Below are 21,726 nucleotides of genomic sequence, written 5' to 3'. Positions count from 1 at the left end.
GTTCCTGCATAAACTGACCAAATGTAAAAAAACACAGCTTATATATACTGGAAATACAGAGGAGAAACATTATTTTGCAAACATAAATAAATGTAATTAGATGACTGAATTGCCACTTCAGGAGGGTGTCATTTGCATGCTAGTTAAATAGAGAAGATCACCAGTTTCCTAATACATAACATACAACAGACTCCGGGTGATGGGGAGACATCATAAATCCAGAGTTCAAATGTAACTGGGCAGACTACATACACCATTAGTTCTAAGCTAAAGCTGGTATGATGGGTTTTAAATGCCACAATTCTTTTTACTTTCTCATTTTTTGTTTCATATGCTGGTAAGATGGTGTTTACTGTCACTATTCATTTTATTTCATGTTCTGGGAAGATGGGTTTTCAATTCTCTTTAGCTTAGAACTAATGGTGTATGTAGTCTGCCCAGTCACGTTTGAACTCTGGATTTATGATATCCTGTCGAGTGACAGAAAGTAAGACATGACTAAAATAGTTTTGATAGCACTTTTTTTCACCAACTTTTTGGTACTTTTTAAATTGCAAAGTACTGAAAAGTTATTCTAAAAAAGATGAAAATTATCTCCTGGGAGAAAGTTCAGGAGAAAAAGTAAATTGCGTATGGACTTTAGCACATGGGATTAGTTGATTGCCATCTTTACAAGGAGGCCTATTCTTGTTAATAAGCCCCAAAGTGTTTGGAAGCTCTCAGTAGGCTGCACCTGCACATATAACCCCCCAGCCTCTTGCTTCACAGGTACTGATTGGACGATCGTACGTATCAGAATACATGAGTATGAAACACAAAGGCACTTCAGTCTGTTTGTTGTTGATAATTATTATTCTGTAACCCAATACAAGCTGATAGCTTATGTGAAGGATTTGTAACTCATTACCAACGTATCATGGAGACCTACACAGAGTACACACAACAGTAACTTTAGCTCAATCATGCCCATCCCTGATTTCCAAATAGGACTTCCTCTGACCTTCTAAGCAATGTAGATTTGCCTGTTCATGGGTTGATGTGCGGTGCAACGTTCGCTCATAAATCAGATTGTTGTTTGAAGGCTTGTTTGTCACGGTTATCCTATATTTCCTCAACACGATAAGACACAGAGAGAAAGGGGAGAAAGCTGGACAATATTACTATAGATAATAGCCATAGTCTAATGTTTCTACCATATTTTTATTATGTGGTTATATAATAGGACTTCAGAGTACATAGTCATGCCACTAACTGTCCCCAAGAGGAGTTCCCATTCTAATCCTACCATAGTCTAATGTCCTATCATATTATTATTGTGTATTTATATAGCAGGGACATCTTCTGCAGCACTTTACAGATTACATAGTCATGTCCTCAGAGGAACTCACAATGGGCTCGATTCACAAAGCGGTGCTAACCCAGTTAGAGACTTTAGGTGTGATAACCATTGCACCACGCTGGTGAAAAGGCAGTTTAGGCGTGATAAGTTTAGGCATGATAAGTTTAGGTAAGTTTAGATCGCGCGCAAAGTCCCGCACGCAAAGCAGCACCATTAAACTCTATGCAAAGTGCACCAGACTTTGCTAGCGCAAAACTTTTGATCAGCTGTGCACTGAGGTGCTAACCCAGTTGGTGCTTAAACTTATCACGCCTAAACTTATCACGCCTAAACTTATCACACCTAAACTGAGTTTAGGCGTGATAAGGGGCTTTTTACCAGCGTGCTAACTGTTAGCACCGCTTTGTGAATCAGGCCCAATCTAATCTTATGGAGATGCTTGGAGAGAAACTAAAATAAAATACTGTGAAGGACTTATTTGAATTTCCTGCGGATGCTTCCTATTCAGTGGCGTAGGGATACGCATAGCAGCTATAGTGGTTGTTATGGGGACTGTAGCCACAGGACGGCCCACTGAGTGGCCGGCAGTGGCAAAATGGGGGTTTTGCAGCGGACCTCGTCGTAAAGACCTGCAGTGGCTACCTCTAGAGGATCCTTCTGACTACCAATACAGGGGAGGCTATATCTGGCTGCCTATAGGGGGTACATCTGCCTACCTATTCTGGGGGTGCACTGGCTATCTATACTGAGGCAGGTACCTCTGACTAGGGGTGCACCTATACTCGGGGGAACTACTTCTAGCTAGGATAGTATTACTGGGGGGGCTACCTATACTCGGGGGCACTACTTCTGGCTATCTACACTGTCGGGAGGGTTCCTTTGGCAACCTATACTGGGGTCTACATGGGAGGTATCTCTGGCTATTGCTACTGAAGGGCTAGTTAACACTGGGTATTCCCTCTAGCAGTCTAAAATTGGTGTGGTTGGGGAGGGGCATAGAGGTGCCTTATAACATTATTGGGTTTGGGGGAGGGTCAACCAAAAATTTGCTATGGGACCCCCTGTTTTCTGATTTCTAGCTATGCCCCTGTTCCTATTGATCCAGGATATGGACAAAGGGGGAGCCTTCTTAGAAAGATCAAATAAGCTGATTCCAGGGCTCCCGGTCAGTGGTGCAACAGGGTGCAGTGACTATGGGTGATGGGCAGGGGCGTAACAATAGACCCTGCAAGGGATGCAGACGCAGGGGGGCCCAGAAGCACTGGGGGTCCCGTGGGGGGATAAGTTTATTTTCCATGTCCTGAGAGACTGACAACTAAGGGCACGGAAAGAAAACATTTTCTGCTCTCTGCACAATTGTTCTAATGACTGCATCTTGCTCAGCCACTGATAAAGAGGCAAAGATGTGTAGATAGTCTCTATTCAGTGTGCAGCAGGATATTGTGTACAGCTCCCAGCCCCCAGCCTCTCTACCCCTCCCCAAGTGCTGTGTACTGTAGGGATGCTGGAGAAGTCTGCAGAGCCAGTTCTGCTCTATCAGAGATGGACAGAGTGAGTGTAATAAGCTGAGGCTGGGAGCACACTCATGTATCGGTATCCTGTATGTGTTTTCTGCGTACCATGTGTGTCTGCATGTGTGAAAACATACATGTTTTATCACAGAAGCTAATGCAATTGATACAGAAAATGCCTGCAGTGCTACAGTTTTTATCTGCATGGGGAAAACATAATAAAGTGTGCACTAGCCAATTAAAGAACATTGGTTCTTATTTTACCTGTGCAGAAAGCGAGGGGGGGGGGGGGGGGGGGAGGTGGCCCCATCCAAAGTTTTGCAGGGAGCCCCAGTGATTTCTAGTTACACCCCTAGTGATGGGGCAGCATCAAAGGACACGGCAAGTAAAGAAGAGCACAAATGAAGAAGAACTGTGGATGAAGAAAGAAAAGGAGCAAAAAAGGTGCACAAATCAGAAGACAGAACTATGCAGATGAAGTGACTCCTATGCAGAACAGCACAGAACGGAATAAGAAAATATTTGTGAATAAAAGGGTTTTTAATGGATGTTTTACAAAACGTTTTAAACCTGTAGGGTAAATAGGTAAGAGGTCATAGAAGATTCCTTTTAACCACTTGCTGACCAGGGGTGATTTGCCTGATCTGTGCTGCATGGGCTCTCCAGCCCGCAGCACAGATCAGTATTATGCCAGGGCGACCAGACTTCCCCCCTTTTTTCCCCACTAGGGGGATGTCCTGCTGGGGGGGTCTGATCGCCACCGGCTTGCTGCGCTTTGCGGGGGGGGGCTCTTCAAAGCCCCCCTCCGCATCGTTTTCTGTGCTCCCTCCCTCTCCCTCCCTACCTCTTCCTTCCTGGGCTGCGCAGGACGGATATCCGTCCTGCGCATTGAAGGATAGGCTTTAGCCTATCATATGCCGGCGATCCTCGGCCAATCAGAGGCCAGGGATCGCCGATCTGCCTTACGGCGCTGCTGCGCAGCAGCGCCGTATGATGTAAACAGCGGGGATTTATTCCCCGCGTGTTTACATTTTGCCAGCGAGCCGCGATCAGCGGCTCTCCGGCTGTTCATGGAGACACCCTCCGTGAACGGACATGGAAAGGCCGCTCGAAAGAGCGGCCGTTTCCATGGAAACCCGCAGACGACCAGTTTACGCCAATCGGCGTTAGCTGGTCGTCAAGAGGTTAATCATGTACCTTAAAGCAGAGTTCCCCAACCTGGTCCTCAAGGCCCACCAACAGTGCATGTTTTGCAGAAAACCGCGAATATGCACAGGTGAGGTAATTAGTGTCTCAGCAGAGCTGATTAACCTTCCTGGCGGTAAGCCCGAGCTGAGCTCGGGCTATGCCGCGCAGGAAGATATCTCAGCCCCTGGTGGAGCGATTTGCTCCATTTAAAATGCTGTACGCGCAGCTAGCACTTTGCTAGCCGCGCGTACAGCTTGATCGCCGCCGTTCTGCGGCGATCGCCCGTACGCAGCGACGCAAGAGGGCCCCCCCGCCAGAGCCCTGCGCTGCCCGGACCAATGAGTTCCGGGCAGCGCTATGGGCTGGATCGGAGGTGTCTGATGTCAGGACGTCGGCTGACGTCCATGACGTCATTCCGATCGTCGCCATGGCGACAGGAGAAGCTAAACAGGGGAGCGCGTTATATACGCGTTCCCCTGTTTGCTATTGATGCCGGCGACGATCGCACTAGAGGGACACATGCGCCCTCTAGTGGTGTTTCATGTAGCTACCACTCTGGTAGCTTTACATGAAACACAAAAAAAAAAAAAAGGATTTTTGCCATTTTGTCAAAAAAAATTAACCGCCAGGAGGGTTAACTAACTCTCTGTACCTGCAGAAGCAAAACAGCCCCAAAGCATGATTGACCCCCCGCCATGCTTCACATTAGGCAAGGTGCTCTTTTCTTTATAGGCCTTGTTCTTCCTCCTCCAAACATAGTGTTGATCCATGGGCCCAAACAGTTCTAATTTTGTTTCTTCAGTCCACAGAACACTATCCCAAAACTTTTGTGGTAGTGTTCTGTGGACTGATGAAACAAAATTAGAACTGTTTGGGCCCATGGATCAACACTATGTTTGGAGGAGGAAGAACAAGGCCTATGAAGTAAAGAACACCTTGCCTACTGTGAAGCATGGCGGGGGTTAATCATGCTTTGGGGCTGTTTTACTTCTGCAGGTACAGGGAAGCTTCAGCATGTGCAAAGTACCATGAATTCTCTTCAGTACCGGGAGATATTGGAAGAAAATGTGATGCAGTCCGTCACAAACCTGAGGCTTGTAAGAAGGACCTTTCAACAGGACAATGATCCCAAGCATACATCCAAGTCCACTAGAGCATGGTTGCAGATTAAAGGCTGGAACATTTTGGAGTGGCCATCGCAGTCACCAGACTTAAATCCGATTGAGAACCTCTGGTGGGACTTAAAGAAAGCAGTTGCAGCGCGCAAGCCTAAGGGCTGGTTTTCACTACTTCAGTGATGCGAATGCGGCTACCTAGCCGCATCGCATCACTTCCGCTGCCGGCCGCATCACTTCCGCATCTCCCAATGCGGAAGTCAATGGAGGAGATTAGACGCGGCTGCGGGTGGATTCGGCCGTGTGAGAATCTGCAGCATGCTGCAGATTCTCGAAGCGCTCCGCTCCGCACAACATGCACGCAGTGGAAACTCTTCCATTGCCGTGCATGTGTTTCAGGACACCCGTGGTGCGATGTTGCTGCATCGCATGGTTCGCACCGCTCCTAGTGGAAACGGGCCTTAAGAATGTGACTGAACTGGAGGCTTTTGCCTATGAAGAATGGGCTAAGATACCCGTAGATCGCTGCAAGACACAGAAAAGACATATGTGGTTATTCCATTATAAAATGTTATGTTATATTTGTCTGACTTACAAATGCCTCTTTGATTTAATTGTAAACAAGGTGACTGAAATGATCAAAATCAATGTCAAACTGGCCAAAACACTCAATTTCAGTGGGGGTTGAATAATTTTGAACACAACTGTACTACACGGTATGTACTGAGCTATACTAATACTGAAGCATTTCTTGCACTGATGGTGCTGAGTAGAGATTGACCAATGAGATGCTAATCATACAGGTTCTCATGTGAATTATATGCAACTTTGAATGAGCCTAATCAAATGCATTTCTTACCAGTTTGGATTGGCTGAGTTGCAGGCCAATACTATTTGAATTCAGTTTGCATGCTATCTGCATGTGTTGACCATCTTTAGTAGGAATGGCAAAGCTGGATTTTTGGAAGGGCCATGGAGGCCCAGGCCTTGGGCGGCTGCAGCCTAAGGGAGCACCAACACGTCAAAAAGGGGTTGCTACATATGAAAGGGGAGGCTGAAAATGGGGAGCAACACATGAAAAGGAGGAACTGATGCTCAAGGTGGCTGTAGATGACAGAGAGGGGCTGCATATATGGATGATACACATGGAAGACGGAGCTGGCCATGGAATGGGAGGGGCTGCTGTGCTGTACATGGATGATACACATGGAGGAGGGGGCTGCACATGGAATGGGAGGGTCTGCAGTATATGGATGATACACATGGAGGAGGGAGCTGCCCATGGAATGGGAGGGGCTGCTGTGCTGTACATGGATGATACACATGGAGGAGGGGGCTGCACATGGAATGGGAGGGGCACTGCTGCACATGGATGATACACATGGAGGAGGGGGCTGCACATGGAATGGGAGGGGCACTGCTGCATATGGATGATACACATAGAAGAGGGAGCTGCCCATGGAATGGGAGGGGCTGCTGTGCTGTACATGGATGATACACATGGAGGAGGGGGCTGGCAATGGAATGGGAGGGGCTGCTGTGCTGTACATGGATGATACACATGGAGGAGGGGGCTGCACATGGAATGGGAGGGGCGCTGCTGCACATGTTAGGGAAACCTAACATGCCTATGGGCACACAAAGTATAAATCTTGCCTTGAGGGATGGTCAATGAGATGAAAATAATTGCGACTTGATGCAGGATTAAAAATAACGTTGTGTAAAAATATGCTGCTTGAAAATGGACCGATCAGTTTAAAGAGGAACTCCAGTGAAAATAATGTAATAAAAAAAAAGTGCTTCATTGTTACAATAATTATGTATAAATGATTTAGTCAGTGTTTGCCCATTGTAAAATCTTTCCTCTCCCTGATTTACATTCTGACATTTACCACATGATGACATTTTTACTACTGGCAGGTTATGTCAGTAGAAGAAGATGCTGCTTGCTTTTTTTGGCAGTTGGACCCAACTGTAAACATCTGTTATTTCCCACAATGCAATGAGGTTCACAGATAGGAAACTGTCAGGACCCTGGTGCTGACATCACACTGTGGGAGGGGTTTCACTACAATATCAGCCATACAGACCCCCCTGATGATCCGTTTGTGAAAATATTTCTCATGGGAAAGGGGGTATCAGCTACTGAATGGGATAAAGTTCAGTTCTTGGTTACGGTTTCTCTTTAAACCTTATTGGAACTTGGCTGGTCCACTTTCAAGCTACATACAAAATTTCCATAATCCGGCATCAACTCAACACTATCTGAATTTCATTGACCTTCATGTGACCTCTCATCAATAATTACGGTCTACATTCTATAGCTGGCTTTGATTAGCGATTAAGGATGGTTGGAAATGTCGATTTTCGCCAAAGCCAATTACTGATACCGCAGATTTTCCAATTTCTATTTTCTGATTTTCTTTTTGTCATTTTTTTGCATGCTGGGATTAGTCTAAGATTTCCACGATAATCCGATTTTCATGGAAAAATTCTGCATTTTCTGATTGGCCAAATACTTCCAAGTTCTGTGATTGGCCTAAAATGACCACGGTTATCTGATGTTGTCTGAAAAATTCTACATTCTCTTATTGGTCCAATGCTTCTGAGTTCTATGACTGGGCTAAAATGACAGAGTTACCAGTATTTCCACGGAAATGCGTAAATTTCAATTCTGCAGAATCTGAATGAGCATTCCTATTAAGGATACACTGCACTCTTAGTTGTAATAATAATGGAATAATAATAAGCTACAGTGGCGGAGCAATAGGGGGTGCAGAGGCTGCTATCACACCAGGGCCCTTGGGCCAGAGGGGCACTCCCTAAGTCACAGTATCAGCTCTTTATTGCCCTGTGCTGGTAACTAATAATGTCTAGATGCTTTGAATAGTAGTAATCATTAACAAGCTGTTTCCCATCCCCGTCTTGCAACTCTGACACTGGGGTTGTCCTTGGCAGGTTTCGGTGCGCTGTATCAATTGCTATGTATACAGTGTTTGGGCGAGCCCAATGTAAACCTCGCACCGGGGCCCATATCGCTTTTGCTACGCCACTGATAAGCTATATGTTCCTCAACAGATAATTCTTCAAATGCAAGGTGATGTCCTACATTTGTAATTCATTTTTTTCTTGTTTTTGTGTCTTTGTTTTTTTTTTGGGTTGCAGTGAGGATGATGCCAGCACTGTATACAAGACAGCAGCCCAGCTGGAAATGACAGGCTCTGGCTATGTGTGGTTGGTAGGCGAAAGGGAGATATCTGGAAGTGCCTTACGATATGCGCCTGACGGTAACGTAATGCTACCATGTTTGGAGAAGACAATGTGATACAACTTTTAAAAGAAAAACATATATGTAAACGTATGTCGATATACATGGAGCAAAAATATAAGCGCAGCACTTTTGGTTTTGCTCCCATATTGCCTGAGCTGAACTCAAGGAGCTGAAACATTTTCTACACACACAAAAGACACATTACTCTCAAATATTGTTCACAAATCTGTCTAAGGCCTGGGAGCCACTAGCAGCCTAGTCTAAGCACTGGTGGTTTGAAAATCTCTTGCTAATGCAATGCTATGGGGAATTTTGTATATAAAAATGCAGCCCTCAAGTGGGATAACACCCATAGCATTATATTATCAAGAGTTTTTTCAAATCACAAGCGCTTAGAAATGGCTTAGAAAGGTGCTGCTAGTGGAAACCAGGCCTAAAGCCCCTGGCACACCAAATAGTGGTTTACGGGTCATTTTTGTTTTTTTGTTTTTTAAATGCCTCCATTGACTTACTTTAAAATGACAGTAAAATTTCAGCAAAATTGCCACAATTGCGATTAAGTGTTTTTGAAAAACTAAAACAACCCGTAAAATGCTATTTGGTGTGTCAGGGCCCTTAATCTGTGTCAGTGAGCAGTTCTCCTTTGCCGAGATTATCCATCCCACCTCACGGGTGTGGCATATCAGGGTGTTGGTTAGACAGCATGAATATTGCACAGGTGTGCCTTATGCCGGGAATACACGGGTCGGCCGCCGGATCGACCCCAGCCGCGTCCCTGCTCGTCCGCGCTTGCGCGGATCGATTGCCGCTCGTCCCCACTGGCGCTTCCTTTATCAGCGCTCGATTCCCTGCCATTGTCCGCCGGCGGGGATCAACCGGGCGGGGGTCGAGCGGCTTGATCGGGCCAGCTGAATATTATCAGCTGGCGGGATCAGCTGGTCGATACATGGTACAGAAAAGTACAGTGTATTCCCAGCATTAGACTGACCACAATAAAAGGCCACTCTGAAACGTGCAGTTTGATCACACAGCACAATGCCACAGCTGTTGCAACGTTTGAGGGAGCGTGCAATTGGCATGCTGACTGCAGGAATTCCAACCACAGCTGTTGAACCGCAATACGATACTATGATTAGGGAATCAGCTCCACAAATTATGCCAAAATCATCAGGGAGAAAACGAAGCCTGGATAGTGACACATCCAGACTGTCCACGCTTAGGAACGTCTCCAGGACATCTCCAGACCCAGGACACTAGCTTTGATCAATGGAAAGCAGAATCCACCAGAATTTTGCATGGGGCTAATCAGAATTAGAAGCTAATTATAAATTGACTAACAACAGGGCGGGTGTAGACCACAAACCTATTCACATTCTGGTCTGTGTAGGCTCCCAAAAGTCAGCATGCATGAATAGCTGAAGGTGAAAACAGCAGAAAAATCTCACTCGGTACGTTATAATATACAAACACAGCAGCTATGCAATAAAATGAAATGGCAGCTTTCAGAGCAGATAAACTTTACTTTGAAAATATGTACTTTGTAAACAGATAATATGCATAAAAGCAAATATGATAACTGTGTGGATAATAAAAAGTAAGAAAACACATTTTTATTGAATATTACTGTATGTCAGCATTTAATCCCATTTAAAGTGGCCACACACACCATACATTTTTTATATTTCTTTTCAATCTGAGAATTACAATTATTTTTTTTCTGATTGAGTGTAACATTTCAAAAATCAATCACACACATGTATTCAATTTACCAAGCTATGAAGAAATAAGTATGGAAAACTCTGAAAAATTGGCTGGGTCTATAAATCAAGAAACAACTTACACCATTCAATGTAAATTGATCAGAAAAATTTAGGCACTCCTGATCGAACAAAACAGGAACATTTAATCAAATTTCTTGCTCGAATACATGTAAAAAAAACTGTTGATTTTTGTCAATCAATTGTATTGAATTTGCGTTAAATCAAATATTTTTATTATATGGCAAGTGGTCACCTTACGAGTGGCAAAAATCACATCAAAATTGATGGACAAATACTGTATATTTGATGATTTCATTGCAAACCAAATCTCAACAATATATACATATACTCATAGCTCCTAACTGTCCCTCGGAGGGACAGACCCTTTTTGGAAACAAAATCCTTCTGTCTCTCTTTCTTCCTCATGTGTCCCTCTTTCAGGACTGATGTACAGATGAATATAAATGTGTATTTTTCTATGAAAAATGTGCTCCAAACTTTATTCCCATCTTTTGACCACTTCAGGACCTGCGCTACGCATATCTACGCCCCGCAAAACATCACTTCAGGCTTAGAGGCGCAGATATGCGCATTGTTTACTTACCGCCGCCACTCACGATCGCCGCATGTCTCCGGGCCACAATAGCCACAATCCTGTCCCTCCGTGATGGGGGAATCGATAACAGCTGTTTCCATCCCCAATCACTGTGTCTGTGATGAGTCAGAGCTTCCGGTAGCTCTGATTAAAAAAAAAATGACAGAAAAAAATGTAAACACTTAGTTCCTTGTTAAATTTATTTAACACGGAACTCAGTGTAGCACCATCTTGTTGCCAAAAAGTAAAAATACATCCAAATATACTCTAATACACTAATCCATAGAAAAATTTAATAATTTTTAATTATTTTTTAAAACTTTTCTCCCTTACCCCATAGTTACCACAATAAAGTACTTGTATAAAAAATACACCATTAAAAAAAAAATTATATATATATATATATATATATTTCTTTCTGTGAAATGTTAATATGAAGAAAACACTGTGATGATAGTAAGGACCAGTGTGGCTCAAATTAAAAAATTACATCTTTTGCTTAATAATTTTTAGTGGTATACAAGGCTAGGGATGTGATGGGGGCGTGATTAGGTGTGTGTGTCCCTTTTTCTCATCTCAAAAAGTTGGAACCTAGACACGTACTGATTATTTTTGGTCAACTTGCTCTCGGGTCAATTTTACATATCATACTAATATCTTTCCTTTTCTCACTTTTGGAGGTGGTGTATTTGATGTTGTTTTTCTTCTTGTAGGAGTTATCGGTCTACAGCTGATTAATGGTAAAAATGAGTCTGCTCATATCAGTGACGCAGTGGCCATCACTGCACAGGCCATTCATGACTTGTTTGAAAAGGAGAACATCACCGATCCACCGCGAGGGTGTGTTGGAAATACCAACATCTGGAAAACTGGACCGCTCTTCAAGAGGTTAATATATCTATATGAATCTATTGTAAGCAAAGGCAACCCCTTTGTCAGTAGCATAAAAGATCTAAAAATATGTTGTTTATAAAACTCCATTTGAGTATAGTAGAGTCTCGGTTATCTGGCACAGGCAGTGGTCGGCTGTTGCCGGATAAGTGTACTTTCTGTTTGCTTGAGACTCAATGTTAAAAATAGGTCTAGCTAATACAGTACTATAAGTAAATAAAAACAATAACAAGCAGCGCTCTCATAAAACAACAAATGCATCACAAAAACAATGCTGCTGGAGTCTACAAGTCCTTTTGTTTTCGTGGCATTAAAAAAAAACAGCGCAATGGATGGTCAAAGCCACCATGTGCTTAACCACCCCAGTGTTCCCACTACCATGACAACTAAAGGCTTATTAGATGCTTTCAACCCAAATTATAAGGTTGCAACAATCTCAGTCTCAAGTCGTGGAGGTGGAGGTACCCTTTCTTGATTTCAGGCAGCCAGTGCCAGGGCAGAGGTTACAGTAACCTCTTTATTGTTGCCAAGACTGTCATCAGACCACGAGTATTATTCTTGTTCAGCAAATCAACATGTCCTCATGCAGTTTATAAACATCCATCCAGTAAACAAAGCAGATAAACTCCTCTAAGGCAACTTTCCCACCAAGACGTTGCGTTTTAGGGGACATTATGGTCGCATAATGTGCCCCTAACGCAATGCACGGTTGTGTTGGATAGAAAGTCCAGATCTTTTTAAGGATTTGGATCATTTGAATCGGATCATTGAAAAGATCCGGATCTTTGAACCGAATCATTTGAATCATTTTACTAGGGAAGCAGACTGGGTGAAATGACTAGCAGGACAGGACTTTCCCTGCACTGTACATTCTGTATGTTCCTGTTTCTTCCAGACAGACATCCGCTGTGAACCGAATCTTTCTTTGTGATGATCCGGATGATTCGACTCACAAAAAAGATTCGGATCAAATGAATGATTCGTTCATGATCCGGACAACACTACAGTCCTACGAGTCTCTGCAGTGCAGTAAATATTAATTAGCCATGTGGCTGGAGGAGGGGAGACCTCCTCCTCCAACATTACTGATCATGTGCAAACAGTCTAACGTGGCTTAGCCCAGTATAACGTACAGCATGCAGCACTTTGTTTAAACGTGCTGCGTTACAATGTAACGCAACGTGGCCACTGTGAACAGCCCATTGATTTTACAGTGCTGTGAGTTAGGCTGCGTTACTGGCTGCTGTAACGTGGGACTTTAATGTCCCACTGTGAAACCAGCCTAAGTGTACATCGCTTTAATTTTCTTGAATGCATAAAATCCAATAAAACAAATAAAATATAAGAGGTAATAACAATCACTTACATCTGGGGACCGGTGGCGGAGGTTACCCCGTTAGTAGATTGCACAGGATAAATTAGATGCACACAGATTTATCCTGGCACACTTTTCTTACTCCTATAAACTATCCATCTATTCCTTATGACATCTGGAACTTTGATTTCATGACATGAAAAAGCTTGTGATGGAATTTGCGTAACTGTTACACAATATGCTGTAACTAATTTGCATGCTTTGACACGAGAGACCCCACTTGATCACAGGGGCCCTTGGATGAACATTTGCCATACAATAATCCTAGGACTACGTTATCTGCTCCATTGTGCTCCTAAGGGCCCGTTTCCACTGCGGCGATTTCGCCGCCAATTCTGCAGAGTTTCCCCGCACATGATTCGCACGGGGAAACTCTGCCATAGGGGATGACGGGGCCGCTGCGGAATCGCTCGCGGGAGCGATTCGCCCGGAATACCCCGCAGAATTCGCAGCGGAGGCTGCGAATCCCATAGCCGTGCATGGCACGGCTCATGGGATTCGCCTGCGATCCCGCCCACCCGCTCAGTGCGGCGTGCGTCTGCGAGACGCATGCCGCACAAGTGGAAACGAGCCCTAACCCCTCCCACCCCATTACTGTCCACACTCAGAGATGGATTAAGTTGTAACGCTGGGAATACACCATGATATGTTTTGGGCAGATAGATGGTTCTGATTTCTGACAGTTTTGTTCTGATTTTCGATTGTTTTTCTGAGCGATTTCTCATAGAATTGAATGGAAATTGATCAGAAGAACGATCGGAAAATGGATTGGACAGTAAATCTGCTGAAAAATCTCATCGTGTATTCCCAGCATAATGGGGTCATAGGCACAGTAGTAGATTTGGGTTCCCCTTGTGGTCCTTTTGTTAAGCTGAAGTGAAGAGAAGTCAGAGAAGGCGGCTGGTAAGCCCCTTGACCAGGGCCGGATTTAGGCCAAGGCCGCCTAGGCCATGGCCTAGGCAAACCCAGGAGCAAGGGCACCAAAACAGCAGGCTAAACTTTGGACTTGGGCAGCATTGGAAACAGTGAGGAAGATTAAGCTTCTACACTGGAGATGAGCGGAGAAATGAGTGACACTGATGGCTGCTGCGGTGTGAAGGTGAGCTGGCTACCTATACTGAAAGGGGGGGGGGGGATTATGGGAGTTGCCTGGCTACTATACAGGAGGGAAAGGGAGGAGGGATTGCCTTGCTATTAATACTAGAGGGAAGTAGGGAGGGGTCATCTGGCTACCTATACTGGAAGGGGAGGGGAAGAGGTCATCTGGCTACCTATTCTAGAGGAAAGGGGGGATCATCTGGCTACCTATACTGGAGGGAAGGGGGGAAGAGTCATCTGGCTACCTATACTGGAGGGAAGGGGGGAGGGATCATCTGGCTACCTATACTGGAGGGAAGGGGGGAGGGATCATCTGGCTACCTATACTGGTGGGAAGGGGGGAGGGGTCATCTGACTACCTATACTGGGGGGAAGAGTCATCTGGCTACCTATACTGGAGGGAAGGGGGAGGGATCATCTGGCTACCTATACTGGAAGGGGAGGGGAAGAGGTCATCTGGCTACCTATTCTAGAGGGAAGGGGGGATCATCTGGCTACCTATACTGGAGGGAAGGGGGGAAGAGTCATCTGGCTACCTATACTGGAGGGAAGGGGGGAGGGATCATCTGGCTACCTATACTGGAGGGAAGGGGGGAGGGATCATCTGGCTACCTATACTGGAGGGAAGGGGGGAGGGGTCATCTGACTACCTATACTGGGGGGAAGAGTCATCTGGCTACCTATTCTAGAGGAAAGGGGGAGGGGTCATCTGGCTACCTATATTGGAAGAGGAGGGGAAGGGGTCATCTGGCTACCTATTCTAGAGGGAAGGGGGGATCATCTGGCTACCTATACTGGAGGGAAGGGGGGAAGAGTCATCTGGCTACCTATACTGGAGGGAAGGGGGGAGGGATCATCTGGCTACCTATACTGGAGGGAAGGGGGAGGGATCATCTGGCTACCTATACTGGAGGGAAGGGGGGAGGGGTCATCTGACTACCTATACTGGGGGGAAGAGTCATCTGGCTACCTATACTGGAGGGAAGGGGGAGGGATCATCTGGCTACCTATACTGGAGGGAAGGGGGGAGGGGTCATCTGGCTTCCTATATTGGAGGGAAGGGAGGAGGGGTCATCTCGCTACCTATACCGAAGGGGGCGGCTGGTGACAGTGGCCTTGAGCGGTAAAGAGTACAAATCCGGCCCTGCCCTCGACACTCACTAGGCCCCAAGTACCTGCCTAGGTTGTCTGATGGATGATTCTGCTCTGTCTACACTCAACACAGTTTTTATTATAATATATTTTTGTATTTAAGATATTTCTTATAGTCTTATTTAAATAAAGAGTCTGGAATTTTTATAAATAAGTTTGCTATCCTTTTACACAAATTGTCTTTAGCTGGCCTCAGGCCTGAGTAATGCTTTACGCCTCATTACTGACATATTGTTTAGTAAGTGAGATTCACCAGATTCGCCAATTCACCATGAGACTGAACTTGGACAATTTGCTCACTCATGCCTAATGGGGATATAATGAAAAATGCAAAAAGAAGGATATACCCCATCAAAGCCTTGCTTTGAGCCCCAGGGACAGATGAGGGGAGGGGGGGGGGGGGGGGGGCAAGCGGGTCTCTTGCCCCAGGCGCAGTTTGTTGAATTCTTAAAAAGGCGGCAAAATGTGGATGGGGAATGGCAGTTTAGGCGCCAAAACCTGCCCTTGCCCCAGGCACAACTTGGGGCAACTTGGTCTAGATCCGTCCCTGTTGAGCCCCATGATTTGTCCTTAAAGGATACCCGAACTGACATGTGACATGATGAGATAGACATGTGTATGTACAGTGCCTAGCACACAAATAACTATGCTGTGTTCCTTTTTTTCTTTCTCTGCCTGAAAGAGTTAAATATCAGGTATGTAAGTGGCTGACTCAGTCCTGACTCAGACAGGAAGTGACTACAGTGTGACCCTCACTGATAAGAAATTCCCCTTTTTACCACTTTCTTGCTCTCAGAAGCCATTTTCTGCTAGGAAAGTGTTTTATAGTTGGAATTATTTATCAGTAAGGGTCACAACTGTAGTCACTTCCTGTCTGAGTCAGGACTGAGTCAGCCACTTACATACCTGATATTTAACTATTTCAGGCAGAGAAAGAAAAAAAAGGAACACAGCATAGGTATTTGTGTGCTAGGCACTGTACATACACATGTCTATCCCATCATGTCACATGTCACTTAAGGTATCCTTTAATCTTGCTCCTGATGAATTAGTGAATTTACTGCACAGTTAGGAAATATGATTAGATTATGTGTGGAGCTGATCTGAGATCTCTGTTTTTGTTCTATTAGAGTGCTGATGTCTTCCAAATACCCAGAAGGAGTCACAGGAAGAATCGAGTTTAATGAGGACGGAGACAGAAAGTTTGCCAACTACAGCATTATGAACCTTCAAAACCGAAAGCTGGTCCAAGTTGGGATCTTCAATGGAAGTCATGTGAGTTGGCTTCTGTTTTGGCATTCATGGGCTTTTGCATTTATCCAACAAAGTATAAGAAGGGCTGTCACAGAGTAGGTTTCTAACTGCCTAGAGTTGATTGTTTATCTTGGAAACTGAAAACATTTTAAAGTCAGATTTGCTTTTTTTGTGCTACCATGGAGATTTTTAGAAAAAATTGCGAAACAAGATGAATTTCTAAAGGCCCATACCCACGACGCAACTTTCCAGAACGATTTTTTAGACCAAAAGATTTTTTTCAGGATTGTTCAAGATCCAGATTGACTTTTGCGGGGTGTACCGTGATCGTGTAAATGATTGTTTACATGATTGTTCATTTACGGTGGCATGAACGAGACTTGGAGACTCGACAAGATGGATCGGGAAACTATGGATCGTCGGCAGTGATCTAGCAGTGGGTACTTAGCTTTAGGAGTGTTCCTAGAAACCGAAACCAAACACCAGAAAGAGTGAGTGTTGAGAGATTAATATTCTCCATTTCAACAGGAACTGACTATAATTTAATGAATACATATATATATATATATATATTCATTTATAATTTTTTTAGTCAGTGTTTGACCATTGTAAAATCTTTCCTTTTTTAAATTACATTCTTAAATGTATCACGGGTGGGCCATTATTCGGTTCACTTTGGGCCATGTCCGATGAGGTTTTTCTCCAGAGTTTTGTCCAGGGAGATAATTTTTCCTCTTATCTAAAAAACAACATTTCAGTACTTAACAAATTGAAAAAGTACTAAAATGTAGGTTAAAAGGTCATATCAAACTTATTCTGAGCCATTTCTTGCTTGGTGGGAACTGTAAATTATTTTATTGATAAGATAAGGTTTGAACATATCTCCTTGGAGAAAACTCAAGAGGAAAGTTGATATAATATGGGCAGGGCCGGCCCGCTGATGAGGCGGGGTGAAACATTTGCCTCAGGCGGCAAACTTCTAAGGGCGGCACCCGTCCGGGGGGGCCGGCCGCCGAGCCGGAGGGGTAGCGGGCAGGTCGGGGGTATTTGGCCTAGCGGTGGGGAGGGGGGTCAGACCCCCCCTCCCTCGCCTGGGTCCCCCGATCTGCGCTCCCCTCCAGCTGAATTAGGAAGCAGCCGCTTGCAGATCGTACGAGGCAACGGGCGGGGAGTACTCACCTTTTTCCGCATTCCAGCGAGCGCTCCACTGACGTCACTTCCTGCATCGCCGCCCATTGTATTGTAAGTGGACAGCGATGCAGGAAGTGACGTCAGTGGAGCGCACGATGGAACGCGGCTGCTTCCTAATTACAGCTGGAGGGGAGCGCAGATCGGGGGACCCAGGCGAGGGAGGGGGGGGTCCGACCCCCCTCCCCACCGCTAGGCCCAATACCCCCGACCTGCCCGCTACCCCTCCGGCTCGGCGGCCGCGCCCCCCCCCCCCCCCCGCCCCCCGCACCCACAATTTTCTCCTAAATTTGCCCCAGGCGGCAAAAAGTCTAGGGCCGGCCCTGAAGAATATGGGTCACAGTTTTTCTCCTAAGGTTTCTTCAAGTTGGTATTTTCACACCTGATCAAAAAAATGCATTTTAAGCCACCAACAAAATACTAAGAATAATTTAAAGCGGAATATAACCCTGCATTTCAACTTTGCTCTAAAACATTATTTACAGCATATTATATTCAGCCAGCATTTTATTTTACTAGACCAGCATTGGAAGGGTTACACACAGCTTTAAAGAGAATCTGTACTCTAATAATAAAAAGCATACCATTCTATTCCTTATGTTCCCATGGGCCCCTCTGTGCTGTTTCTGTCACTCCCTGCTGCAATCCTGGCTTGTAAGTAACAGTTTTAGGCAGTGTTTACAAACAAATGACTGGCTTCTAACCAGAGTATCATAGGCTGAGAACAGCTTACTGTGTGACAACTGTGGAATGACTCACTCTTTCTGACTGTGCAGGAGCTGGAGGACAGCCAAAAAGTGTGTAACATTCCTCACTTGTTACATTTTGTTTACTTAAATGTATCTATCTAAACTTTGGCTGGGGGAGCAGTTCTCTCCAGGAACTTTAAAGCTCTGTGTGTAACCCTTCCAATGCTGGTCTAGTAAAAAAAAAATGCTGGTTGCATATAATATGCTGTAAATAATGTTTTAGAGCAAAGTTGAAATGCAGGGTTATATTCTGCTTTAACAGTACTTTTTCACCTACTTTTTGGAACTTTTTTCAATTGCACAGCACGGAAAAATTATTTTTATCAGAAGATTAAAAATTATCTCCAAGGAGAAAACTTAGGAGATATGCCACCATATGCAATTAACCTTTTCTGCTGAGTTTTCTCCTAGGAGATAATTTTTCAAATTCGTTTTTAGCACTTCAAAATTGAAAAAGTACCAACAAGTAGGTGAAAGGGTACTATTAAAATTATATTGAGCATTTTCTTGCCTGTTAGTGTTGTAAAAGGCATTTTATTAACTAAGTACGACAATACCACATAGGAGAAAACACGGGGGAAAAAAGTCAATTGCATGTGCATTCTTGTCATAAAATGCTTTTTAAACCACCAGCATGCAGGAAAATGCTCAAAATACTTTTGATAGCCCTTTTTTTTTTTTACTAAAGTTTGGGTACTTTTTTAATTGTAAAATGCTTAAAAATTATGGATGAATGAATGTATATGTGTAATTATGAAAGAAATGTATGTAGGTGTAATTTTAGTGTTTTAGCTACAAGATGTCCTCGCACATAATCTTCCTGCGCATACTGTTAATATGAAAACAGGAAGTTATGCGTGGATGTGTAACTTGGCTCTGTTACAATGATCGCGGCATCTCATTGATGCCGCAATCATTGTTTCATTGATCTCCTCTCTAACGTGCGGTGACTAGTACCCACGCGGCAGTGAGCGCTGGAGCGAGCGGCTGCCATTCGCCGCGATAGACGACTATCTACTCCCCTGTGCAGGAACTAAAGTCCTGTGGGGCATAGATATATTGTCATCGGCACACAAATTGTCTAAGGGCCCGTTCAGACTGCACGCGTTTCCAGCCGCGTTTTGGAAACGCGTGCAGGAGGCTGACACGCACAACATCAGACAGTGCATAGAGTGCACTGTCTGATGTTCACACTGCATGCGTTCCGGACCTGTGCGGTCCGGGAACGCATGCTGCACGCAGATTTTGTTGCAAATGCGCGGCTGTCCCATTCACTTTTCAGTGATGGGATCAGCCACGCAACGCATACAAACGCAGATGGCGTGCGTTCGCATGCGTTGCGTTCCGCATGCGTGGCCGTCCGCGTTTGTAATGTGAACCGGTTCTAAGGGCCAAGGCATCTTCTTTACTGCTGGCAAGGTGCGTCACTGTGGAATGTTTGTTTGTTTGTTGTGTGTTCCAAAGCGAGCAGAAACAACACCTGGTCAGCATGTTCCGGTGCAGAAGGCTGAGTAACATCCTAGTCTAGACTATCACTGGGAGGGTGGGGCTACATACCAATATACAGCAATATATATTTACAGGAAGAGATTCTCATGCTGAGACCAGGATAACATACAAGTGGGGATCCTGAATAATGTGTTGCATTCTACTATATGTCATTTAGGTGCCTCTTTAAATCTGTAGAGACAATTCTAGGAGATTAATCACGTATGCTTTATGCTACACATTGAAATCCTGTGACCAAGTGACTACAAACAACCAAGGTAGCCCTAGAGCATACATGTCAAACTCCGGCCTGCGGGCCAAATCTGGCCCTCAGATTTAGCCCTCAAGGAGTTTCCCCACTTTGCATTATGTTTGGCCCACTCTAGACCACTAGGGAAGCTATATTGGAGGTGAAGCCAGGAACACTAGGGAAGCCATATGGGGGAGATGGGTGAAATAACTAAACACTATAGAACTGTATATGGGAGGGTAGGGGCCTCTAGACACCAGGGAACTGTACAGGAGAGGAAGGACCACTAGACACCAGGGAACTGTATAGGAGGAGCTGAAAGGGGGCCATTAGACCCCTGGAAACTTTATAAGGGAGGAGGGTGGCCAGTAGACAATAAGGTTGGCCAGCGACTAGGTCCCAGCGTACAATTTCGGCCCACGTTGTATTTGCGTTTGACACCCCTGCCCTAGAGTCAATGCTGCACATGTGCCTTATATTCAACAGCTATGACTCTTTCTCTTCCAGATGTTACAAAATGACAGAAAGATTATCTGGCCAGGAGGAGAGACGGAAAAACCGCAAGGGTATAAGATGTCCACCAATTTAAAGGTACCAATCTAGGCACTGCTTCAATTTGTTTTACATCTTTAGTGTCATAATTGATATTATTAGGACCTAGATTCTAAACAATCGATGTGTATAGAGTGTGGTGTTCATACATCTGGCCTGTAGATGGCACTGTTCTTTTTGTATTCCTGCATAAGACTATCTAAACTGTTGTGGATTGTTTGTTCCTGTTTCCACCTGGCCGAAGACTCAGAGAAAAGCCAATGTTTATGTAGAGAGTTGGTGAATCCTGTAAATTGGCCTAGTTTCAGTTATTCTGTATCTGTGGCTACTGAACACAATATAGTGTGTGTACCCTGTACTAATGGGAATCATATTGGGCTAAGAGGCTTCTTCAACATTTTGAAGACAATTTATTGCAGTCATTTTTGAGGAAGACTGTGTGAAATGTAAATAAATACAGAATGCAATGATATGCAAATAATATAAACAATATATTTAACTGAAAATAGCAAAAAGCCAACAAAGTAAATGTGTAAAGCAAACCTGAAGTGAAAATAAACTTACGGTCATATGAGATATTTAATTTCATGTGTAGTATGTATAACTGAGGGCCAGATTTATCAAAGCATTGCCATCCGACAGTTTTTTCTTCTCAAACTGTTCTAACCAGCAGAGGAACTGTTCTGCAGGATAGTAAGAAAATTCTCAAATCCTACGTAATAGCGGCAGTTTAGCATGGATTTCTAGAGCTGCATTACAGTTAAGAAAAGTGCAAATCCATCCCTAAACTACAGCAGAAAAAGTGCTTCATAGCAGTTTTCCAGATATTGCAGCAGTGCAGGCTAGATGTGATTTGTTAAGGGCTCCTCCCCCCTCACTCAGAGCTTGCTGACAGCAGATGTGTTGGATACCTCAGCAACAGTAATCTCCCTCACACACTGCACTGCCTG

General features: G+C 44.5%; 1 protein-coding gene across 11 annotated transcripts in view; it reads left to right on the top strand.

Annotated features, from left to right (window-relative positions):
* Window positions 1-21,726, top strand: part of GRIN1 (glutamate ionotropic receptor NMDA type subunit 1) — a 199,413-nt gene that overhangs the window by 71,903 nt on the left and 105,784 nt on the right. For all 11 annotated transcript variants that reach the window (XR_011023218.1, XR_011023219.1, XR_011023217.1 and 8 more), the window contains 4 exons: window positions 8,319-8,440; window positions 11,493-11,667; window positions 16,426-16,570; window positions 20,732-20,815. Coding sequence is in view for 7 of the 11 variants with exons in the window: in XM_068248669.1 (XP_068104770.1) it covers window positions 8,319-8,440; window positions 11,493-11,667; window positions 16,426-16,570; window positions 20,732-20,815 (526 nt within the window). In the remaining 4 variants the exon portion in view is untranslated. The remainder of the gene's footprint in view (window positions 1-8,318; window positions 8,441-11,492; window positions 11,668-16,425; window positions 16,571-20,731; window positions 20,816-21,726) is intronic.

The sequence above is a fragment of the Hyperolius riggenbachi genome, chromosome 8 (genome assembly GCF_040937935.1).
Source record: "Hyperolius riggenbachi isolate aHypRig1 chromosome 8, aHypRig1.pri, whole genome shotgun sequence".
NCBI classification, from domain to species: Eukaryota; Metazoa; Chordata; class Amphibia; order Anura; family Hyperoliidae; genus Hyperolius; species Hyperolius riggenbachi.
This window is presented reverse-complemented; position numbering and strand designations above follow the sequence as displayed.